At 43.2% G+C, this 10481-nt stretch overlaps 1 protein-coding gene across 5 annotated transcripts; it reads right to left on the reverse strand.

Annotated features, from left to right (window-relative positions):
• On the reverse strand, positions 1-10051 carry S1PR3 (sphingosine-1-phosphate receptor 3). 5 transcript variants are annotated; one of them, XM_088054444.1, is made up of 2 exons: positions 9917-10051; positions 1-4401 (listed from the first exon to the last, which is right to left on the reverse strand). In XM_088054444.1, exon 2 carries the CDS (start codon positions 4217-4219, stop codon positions 3074-3076), a length of 1146 nt encoding a protein of 381 aa, XP_087910570.1. In that variant the 5' UTR covers positions 4220-4401; positions 9917-10051; the 3' UTR covers positions 1-3073. The 5 variants fall into 5 exon arrangements, with proteins under 5 accessions (XP_087910570.1, XP_087910571.1, XP_087910569.1 ...); XM_088054445.1 differs by having other exon boundaries at positions 9922-9939; XM_088054443.1 differs by lacking the exon at positions 9917-10051 and adding an exon at positions 9700-9798.
• Between the last annotated feature and the right edge of the window lie 430 nt (positions 10052-10481).

A 10481-nucleotide genomic window follows, 5' to 3' on the forward strand; every position in this document is an offset into this window, starting at 1 on the left:
GCAGATTGTGAAAACCTTTATTTTCTCCATAGGTGGCTGGACTTGCATTTATTTCATAATCCATAATCAAAACAAATATTCCAATTCATGAAATAATATGAATGAAATGTTAATCTCCTTTATAGCCTTTGCTCCATGTAAAACAAATTGGAAAGGAAAACCTAATTTGGTTTCCTGTATGCTCAAATCAGCCTAGATGGTAAAAGGCTTAGATTCTAGAATGTGTTTGGAGGAATTTTCTAATATTTTAGGGTGAAAGAAGATATTCTCCATCTTTTTTTCCAACTTCAAGGGTATGTCATCTTTAGGCTGTTTAAGGTCTACTGCTGTTAAAACTTTGATTTGTCCTAATTTAAAGTTTTGCTCTAAAATCTTCCACAATCTTATCTAATACTTCCTAATCTGCCTTATCTAATACTTCCTAATGGGATGGACTCACTGAAGATTGTATTGACAATAGCTTTTTTCCTCCAGTCACAGGTATTTTGTAAATTGTATTAGCAGTATGACATGTGAAGCCATGTATCTTAGAAACCTGCTTCAAGTACAGCAGGGTAGTGAACTAACAAAGTATCCCCACAGCTCCAAAATAAGAGAAGGAAATCAAAGAGGAATGAAAGGGTTTTGTACCAACAAGCAAACACATGGCCTGTAACAGTGGAGTTCTTTGCAGTACTTGTACCTTACCTGACAATAACTAAGGCTAGAACACACATGTTAGAACTCACTTTTATGTACATTTTCTTGGACTTTGGGCATTAAAAATATTTATTTTTCACTTATATAGCAAGAATCATGTAACATCCTTGATATGAGGGTTGGTGTAGATTCAGCCAACATGTTTTCTCAAACCATTGTGTTCCTAAGGCCTATCTGCTCTACAACAGCAAGGAAGCTACCACTTGCCACCACTTTGGGAACTAACACAAGTATACAAATATTTTAGTTTGCAGTTTTAAAAGCCACAACTTCAGAGGAGAACTTCCACAATAAAGCCCAATAGCAATGTAAAATCTAAAAACCTAATCAAGCCCATGGCAATGCAATGTCACCAGGTCTATTTCTCACAGAGCTACATAGCCTGCAGCCTGTATCTACAATCCATATAGTTACATCATGCTTAGCTTGGTTTAGCTTTTTCTTCCTCTCTAAGTGCACTGCTTTTCAACGTTTTTGGTAGAAATTATTTCATATTTACTATTCTCTTTCACAGTTATTTCATTCAAATACAATTCTTTGTTCTTATACACTTTTCTAACAGCATAAAACATTTACAGACTGTTAATTTGTAAAGATAATCACAATGCAAACCTCTACATTTTTAAGGTTTTTGCTACATACAATACACAACTTATACACTATACATACTTGAGAAGAGTCTAATGCTGCTGCTTTAAATGATTAAGACCAGAGTAAAGCTAAGGATGAGCTCTTTCAGGCTGTCTTAAAAAAGCCTCAACTACTTCTGATTGTGCATAAGGCAAAGTGTATTTTGAGACATTAAACACAAATCTTCGAAAGAACCCAATAAAGTTAGATGTATACATTCTTACTGAGACAATTGTCTCAGAAATTCCCATCAAACTCCACTGAAGCCTCCAGCCATAAAGTCCAGTTGATGGAAGTACCACAGGCCACTTCCATGGGGACCTGAAATCAGATGTCTGTGAAGTCTTTACTGCTCCAGGACTCAGAAATCTGCTTTGACACTCAACACCAACCTGTAGTCAGGCTGATAAGACAGTGATGAACTATAAAGTTGTTTTCAGGCTTCTCTGGAACAGACTCTCAAAAGGTCGGGGCTGGGGCTCCAGGTCTTCCAAACTAAATAAACCTTCCTTCCAGATCCAAGGCAGGGTCGGGTATAAATGGAGATACACCCTTCAGCATGACCCTGTTGTACCGCATCTTCCCTCTTGTATCTGCAGAAGTCTCCAGAAATGGTAGAAGAATAGGATCCCACTAACAGAAAATGGGACATTGTCCCACTCGCTGAACTTCCCAGGAAGAATTTCTAACACAATCCCATGCTGTGGTAGGGCCTGGAGAGGAAAGAAGGAACTCCACAGGAACCCCCTGTGGTTCATTGCTTTCTGAAATGATACGTCTCTGTTTCAGAACTGAAGGATCTCAGCTTAGGTAGTGCATTCACCAACGTACAAAGGTTTACATAGGCTGGACATACAATTTTAAATATATTGAAAATAGTAAGCAAAAATAAATGCATTGAAACAGCACATATACTTGTTACACATGTATCAAGGGGTCACATTTTAACTACTTTAAATAGCAAATATATATCCTCTCTCAACGGTTTACTACTACTTACTTAAAATATGTTGTGAAATGCCACAGTGACAACTGCCATGTTGTCTTTCACTAAACATGAAAAGTTTGAATAAAAATGGCAAAAATAAAAATACTGCATTGATACGACTTGCTAAAGTTTCTGTCAGTTAAAAGCTACTACTTCATTTTAAATATCCCCATCGAAACGCATCTATTTGTACAATTAGTCACACTGTATACTGCAATACAGTGTTTAGCATGTTGTAAACTTTTACCAATCAATGACTTTTTAATGAGAAATTGTACAAATATACAGCTATTTATACCACATACTTATAAGGCCATTTATAGAACAGCAAGATACATATAGAGAACTATAATCACTGACTTATGCAATGAATTCTTCCCCCAGTTGGCAGTAATCAGGCTCATCTTACAATCGTCAGCAGTCTTTAGTGAATGCTGAAGTTTCTAACAGGTTTTAGTGACGTCTTGCAAGATCAGGAGGTGCCAAATGAAGCCTTAGCATGCAACACCGTTGTGGCACATGATGTCCTTAGCTGTGCATGGACTCTGTCCTGGCCACTGGGTAGCATGAAAGGCTTTTTCTGAATCAGGTGTGTTACTGAATGAACACCCAAAGCAAATGATTGTTGATAAACAAGTTCTCAAAGTTAAATAAATGGTTAGTGTTTTCCCCTGTGACTGAAGTGCATGAATATTTAAACTACACTTGTAGCTTAAACCTAAAAACCACAGGAAAGTACTTGTCTCAAGGAGTCCTTTATTTACAGAAGTTTCCGTTGTGAAATGAAGATTCATTTTTCTCAGCAATACGTGAGGGGACATTTATTGGTGGGAAATCTTCCTTTGGCTTCTGGGTATTGCTGCTGCTGGATTTACTTCGACTGTGATCTGGAGTGGGTTGGATTGGCAAAGATCTGGCCACCTTGGACTTCACCAGGCAGCCACAAACAAGGCGAAAAAAAGCCCGACGCATTTCCTTACTGGCCAGGGTGTAGATGATGGGGTTCATTGCAGAATTGATGACCGCCAGAGCAATAAACCAGTGGGCTTTGTACAAGATGGAGCACTCCTTGACTCTGCAGGCTACATCGATGAGGAACAGGATGAACAGTGGAGACCAGCATGCAATGAAGACACTGACAACGATCACAACAGTCCTAAGGAGTGCCATGGACCGCTCCGAGTTATTGTGGTTGGTGACGTTACGACTGCTGGACTTCACCAGTATGTAGATACGGGCATAAAGGATGACAATGGCAACCAAAATGGCTATGAAGATACTAATGCAGAACACAACATACTTTTTGGAGTACAGAGGCAAAATTGTTGAGCAATCTTGTAAGTTGTTTATGCAGTTCCAGCCAAGGATGGGGAGGGCGCCCAAGGAAATTGAAATAAGCCAGCATGTACCAATGAGAAGGAACACTCTGTATTTTTTATTTGCATCATAAGGCCTCATTTTAATCATGGTCAAGTGCCGCTCAATAGCTATCGCTAGCAAACTGAACGTTGAAGCTCCCAGAGCAACAAACATGCTACCTTCCCTAATGAACCAGATTGTGGAGGACAAGCTCAGAGTTTTCTTCCCAGACATAAGAATGTTTACTTTGTAAACAATCCCAGCTAAAAGATCACAGAGAGCTAGATTGCCAATAAAGAAGTACATGCGGTTGTGAAATTTATTGTTTTTCCATATGGCAATCAACACCATCAAGTTTTCCAGGACTATGAAACTACATAGGATCAGAAATGAAATAGTGGGCAGGTCTATTTTATCAGTTGCCTTTTCCCTTAAAATAAGCTTTCCTGTGTAATTATAATGCAGTACAATCAGAGAGTCCATCTCTTCATTTCCTTGAGGGCTGACAAGAGCATCAGGTGGCATGGTAATGGCTGCCATCATTTGTTTCCTGGTGGATGCTGGACTTTTTTTCTTCAGTATCACAAGAATATAGTTCCAATAATTTTCCACAAGAGGGAGATCAAGCCACGTTCCTCCCAATGCTCCTCTGGGTAAGCGTTGTGTATCCCCACCTCCAGCAAACTTCGCATATTAATTCGGGAGAGTGGCTCTCAAACCAGGCTCTGAAAACAAAATCAACACATGCAACATAAATATCACTGTCTTACCATGTCACCCAGTGCTTAAGCTGCCAACATACACCCAGGAGCTGGGGGTGAGGGACTGCGACTGATGGGGCACCAGGGTGGAGCACTGCTGTGTGCCTCTCACACGGTAGCTGTAGGTAAGCTCAGACACAGCCTGGATGCAGAAATACAAGGGCAATGTAGCGAACTGCTCAAAAGTGTTTGCCCCCTACAAAACTTCCATGCTGAAAAACACACAGAAGAGCCAAGAGAAGGATTGGCAAACAGACCCAGCAAGCCATAGTGTGCACAGCAAGCAGATCGCTTCCTCTCAAAAAGACCTAAGTGTACACTGCACTACCAAAACACCACCCAACCATCTCTGCCTCCACAGCAGCAGGGCAAACTATGCTTTCTAAGCTTGTTCTTGTTTGCCATGCACACCCATGGTAGGAAGGATCCTGAGAAAGTTGGTGGCAAGTCTTGATGCCAGTGTGCATGTTGCCGGGGCCTAAAATAACTTCCCAATAATTTCCCCCAGTTAATGATATACATTTCTGCTATATACAATTGAGAAGCTGCATTGAAAGCCAGTCATCATAAAGCCAATTCTACCTCCCACTCAAGCCAGTTAGATTTCTTCTACCCTTTTTAAAATAAACATTGCAAGTCATATTTTTATAACTATTGTTTTTCTTTATAGTTAACTTTACCATTTTTCCCCTTTGCGTAGGTACACAAGACACATATTTAATGTCCCTGGGCTTTCAAAAAAATTAAAAATAGTTACACCAAATTTGTCTTTCTCAGAAATTCTGATTTTCTTTAAGTTACAACTTAGATTTAGAGCAACATCTTCCCATGGACTTTGAGGTTCCATGTTCACATCAGATGTTCAATGTCTTTTTTTTTTTCAAAAAATCAGAAGAGATCTGCACAGTAAAAATATCAGATGTCAGAAGCTTACTGTTTTATCAATAATGTTGCAGTTTAGTCGCTGCATACTCCAATGACAGTCAGTGCTCATGCACCAAATGTATGCACTGAGGATGAGCAAATGGCCAATTTTTCACTTTTCTAAGGAAACAGGATGAGAGGACACTTCTCATGGTCCCAAAATGAAATAACTTAGTTTTTTAGGGAACTTTTTAAGAGCTGGAGCTCTTGACCATACTATTTATTTACTCAAGGTTCATGAGCATTTTCCAAACATATTAGAGACACTTTCAAATAACAAGTATCAAGGTAAGGAGGGATGGAACAAGATGATCTTTAAGGTCTCTTTCAACCCAATCTGTTCTCTGATTTTATGATTCTGTATACAGGTTTCTTAAGATCAGAAAAATGTGTGAGCCACTGCCAGACTTGAGTCAGAGATGCATTTTCTCATTTTTCATTTCTCATCCTCCTTCTGAGGATGAGGGGAGGAGCAAACCACATCCCAGATGAAAGTAAAGGGATTTAAATGGTGACCCACACCCTATTTTCCCACTCTTCTTTTTCCTTGATTCTCTCCTTCAGAAAAAAAGTTATCTGATAAAAGCCTACAGTGAACTGACTTGAATTCTTTAGTACATTCAAGATGTTCTAAAAAAGGACATATTTTCTCTTTCTGAGAAAATAATTTGGTGTTTGACCAGTGTTATTTCCCCATTCTAGTTCATAGGTCCAAATTACTATGGTTCAAGAGGTCCACTGGTAAAGACATCCAAATAACAGATGCTGCTTGGTGTTCTCAGTCTTTTTTTACTCTGAAGATGACAGCAACCACCTCTTTCCTTTCCCAGGAGCTGAACTGGGCCCTTGAGCTGTTAAATTATTTTCTGAAGCATGGCTCTCAACAGAAAAACTTCACCTCATCTAAGGTTCAGTGTAATTGCAATTCAGTTACAATCTGCACATTGTTATCACATTAACTGTCACAGTCTTTCATTGTATTGGCTTATAACAAAATCCCACAGTGTCCCTATGAATTGCAAGCGCCTTCCACTGTAAAACAAACAATTACATTTGACTAGAAAAGTATTTGTTAATAATAGTTCAACCAGCAATACTCACCAGACCAGCTGATGACTGCCTGAGAGAATAATATTCCCATCATTTAAGAGCACCACATGCAACAAAATAAATATTTATTTAATCCATTTTCAAGTGAGTTGCCACACTTGTATATCAAGGGCAAATACATTTCTTCCCGTTAAGAAAATTATATGCCAGACAGAGGAGTTTATCAGCCACAACTCAGCAGATGTAGTGTCATGACTCTACTAAAGGTAATGGTACTATACCAGTTCCCCTGGCTGAAAACAAGGATGATGCACTCAATCAGCAGAAATCATACAGCCTCTGCCATTGTTAGTAATTACTTCTCTTAAAATTGTTACAGCAAACTGAATATCACAAAAGTAAATCATTGTCTCTGACAAGCTAGTAAGATGACGATGAAAGTTGTAACATTATTATTTATCAGGACTCTCACACACAAGACATTTGAAAGTTGATATACATAATGTAATAAATCAGAATTTATTTCCAAGTAGTATCATTCAGCCATAGTCTTCTTTTGTTTACCTCCTGCTTTGTAACCAGTAATTAGAAAAGCACATTCTTTCTTTAACAATTAGAAAAATTATTATTGGCTATGCATTATAATAACAAGAAAGCAACAAGTCAGGTTCAGGATAACATGTGTCACTGCTTTGTGACAGCCTAACGATTTACTCCTCAAAGCAAGTTTGCCCCAGTCACATACTAGTTGCAAAGTATGGACCTCAGTTCAAAATATTTAAAAAACCACCTGAAGAACCTGTCTGTGGCATGTTGCTTGCCCAGCACTGGCATGCTTAAGTACCTCAGCATGCCAGACTCTTGAAACCACTGGAAATGAGTTTTATTTCCTCTAAAGCAAAGCAGAGGATCCCTACTTCTGCACCACCAGATACCACTAGAAGGCTGAACTTCTTTGCAGTGCAGGGGCAATCTGGCTGTACTTTTTCATGGATGTGCTGGCTAAAACAGGGATTGCTAAATTACCAAATTAAGGCAGTGGTACAATGTCAGGAACCATAGTCATGTTTGGGACAATTCAATTGCCTTCTCCAGCTATTTGGATGAACTTTGTTATGCCAGCTCTAAGGATGGAGAGAGCAGCTGGGGTCAGCTGTGAGCACCAGTATTATCCCCTCTCCTGTGCAATCTCTTCACCCACCGGCAAGCTTTGAGGTTTAACCACTGGAGAGAGGTTAATGTGGTCTCCCACAGAGGTCAAAGATTCTGGCAGGGTCAAGCACCCTTTCAAATTAGAGCAGGGGCTCTTTACCATGGATCACATCTCTGGTGGATAGAGTCCAGCAGTGTCTGCATGGTCCCTCTGCCACACACACCACCAAAGAAGCAATGCTGTGTGGAAGGCCACAATCCCTTGACCTGCCCCATGGCAAGACACAGCTCCTCTGTCTTCTCCAACTGAACCACAAAGTGGTACAGGTAGAAACTCAGTGTCATAGCTCCCACTGGCTCCCTGGGCCCGCAACTTTTCTCTGGGAACATGTAATTCCCAGTGCCAGAAGGCAACAGGGAACCTGTGATAATGGGGTGTCAAAACCCTTCAGCAACCATCCCTTATATCTTGACTCTCTGTTTCCAGTGGGCTCTCTGGTTATGAGTCCCACAGGGAGCTGAGGGCTTTTACCCTCTCATGAGTCACTGGTCACTTCATATCTAAAAGAGGTAAGAAATTTCTGTATTCAAAAAGCAAGCCAAACTGCTCTCAATCTGCCTGAAGTTGAAGCAACAAGTGAGAATAAAGTGAGCATAGGACTTGACCTGCTACATACTTTTGCCTGCAGAAGAACAAATGATACCATACATTCAGTACACTTGCAATTTGGAATTGTATTTTCCTGTTTTCCAAACAGCCACAGACTTGAACAAGGAAACCAGATGCCCCTTCACCGCTACCACCACCACATGCACTGCAGATCTCCCTCTGCTTCCATGAACAACAATACACTTTGGCCAAAAGAGGGAATTTTAAAAACGGCAAAGGGAAAGACAAGCATGCAAATCTGAAGCCAAATCTTTTTCTATTTTATGTATCTGTAAAGCCTTTCCAAATGAAAAATGAAAAGTAAACACGTAATTTATCAGGCATAACCTGGTAGTCCATTAACAGAAAGGACTTTTTTGAGAAGAGCAGCATATTTCAATACATATTTCCACTGAAATTAAGCTATGTTAGATACAAATGAAGTTTAGACTATAAATATCTGTTGCAGAAAAATGTCCTAGACAACTCAAATAAACTTATACGAGTTTTTTTTCTTTGCTGAATGTGCTGGCAGTTTACAGCCTCAGGAAAAGAAATAGTTACTTTTCTCGGCTTCTGGCTTTTAGTTTGAATTTTGTACTACCGAGTAGCACGCATGTACACATCACAGGGGAGCTCCCGCATGGTTTAATTCGTGGTCGTTAAAAGGAAGGCATTTTGACTTACTCCCCCGTCTCCCAGCGCTCCCGACTTATTCCCCCACTCCAAACTTCAGTAACTGTTCTCAAATTTCCATTAGCACTGCGGCCTGAGCCTTCTGGGGTGACAAGCATCTTGTTTAAATTACCCGATGTGTCCGCGATGTGATGGTCTCACACAGAGAACATCCTTCTACCCACGGGGTGTGAGGACCCCTAGACCGGGGGTTCCCACGCGGCTCGATGCCGCTCCGTGCCAGCCACCACTCCTTTGCGCCGCACCCCGAGCGGTGCCTTCCCGCTCCGAGAGCCGGCCGGGCACCGCACCTGGCGGCTCCGAGAGCCGGGCACCGCACCTGGCGGCTCCGAGAGCCGTGCGGGCCGCGGCGGGCAGCGGGAGCGGGGCAGGGGCAGGCAGGGCGCTGGAGCACGGGTACCTGCTGCGTCCGCGCCGCGTCCCACGGCGCTCCGGGGCCGCCGCATCCGACCTCGCCGCCTGCGCGGCGCCGCTCGGGCCCCGGGGCTGCGCTGGGCAGGACCGGGCCAGGCCGGGCGGGGCTGGGATCGTCCCGGCCCTGCCCCGCCGCCGCTGCCAATCCCCGCGGCTCCGCTCTCCCCGCCGCTGCCCGCAGCCGTCTCGCCCGGATAACCCCGACCGCCCCTCCGGACTTTTTTCGGCCCCCGCGTCCGCCTGCCCTCGGTTCCTGCGTCCGGCACGCTGCTCCCGCACCGCCGTGGCCGCCGGACAGGCTCCGCTGGCCGCTCCGGCGGCCCCGTCCCGTCCCCGTCCCGTCCCGCCACGCCTCAGCCCGCCCCTCGGGCGCTCACCGTGCCCCTCGGCCGGGGGAGCAGCGCCCGGGGCTGCTGGCCAGGCACGGCCGCGGGGCTGCCGGCCCGCTTAATGCTTAAACGGCGTTCTGGGCAGCCGGCGCGAAAATGTGAGGCGGCAGAGCCCACCGCCGAGTATTTATAGCGTCCAGAAGAATGCGAGGTGGAGAGTTACTCGGGTCGAGCGATTAGAATGTTCAAATGAGGTTGTACGTACCCTACCTCTGCTCGTCTGTTTCACTGTGTCCACTAATGCGGCATTCAGAGAGCTTGAGTCGAGAGGCACAGGGTAAAACATTCAGAAATTCCTGGTAAAAGTACTTCTGGTTTGACCCAGAACTGCCGATTACAGCATGCTCCTGGCAAGGTACCTCTTGACAGAGTTATTGGGTGAATAATAGCAGCCCAAGGACAGTGATAGGCACGTGGATTCTGCCAATGACAGGAGCAGCACTTTGAAAAAGAAGTTGGAACCTGAATCCCACAAGTGTCTTATTTAAATGTACTTGTAAGATCTTGTGGGTACAGCAAATCTTTCTGTCAGAAGTGCATATGATAAGCTGGCAAACAGAAGCACTGCAGCAACCTTGCTAAGCACAAGCAGACATGTAGGGCTGCCTATCGTCTCACAGCAATTAGTGTTTTTCTTGGGAGCCTCCTGTCTGGACCTGAGCATCATCACACTTGGAGGCATGCCATGGTCCTGGCTATTGGGTTGCCTGCACTGCTGTTCTGAAGGGAGGAAAAGTCCTGGAGGAAAGCAGAACTAGGCTTTTTATAGC

The sequence above is a fragment of the Pseudopodoces humilis genome, chromosome 4, assembly GCF_049639895.1.
Source record: "Pseudopodoces humilis isolate 2021_Gansu_Grassland_sample_001 chromosome 4, ASM4963989v1, whole genome shotgun sequence".
Taxonomy (NCBI): Eukaryota; Metazoa; Chordata; class Aves; order Passeriformes; family Paridae; genus Pseudopodoces; species Pseudopodoces humilis.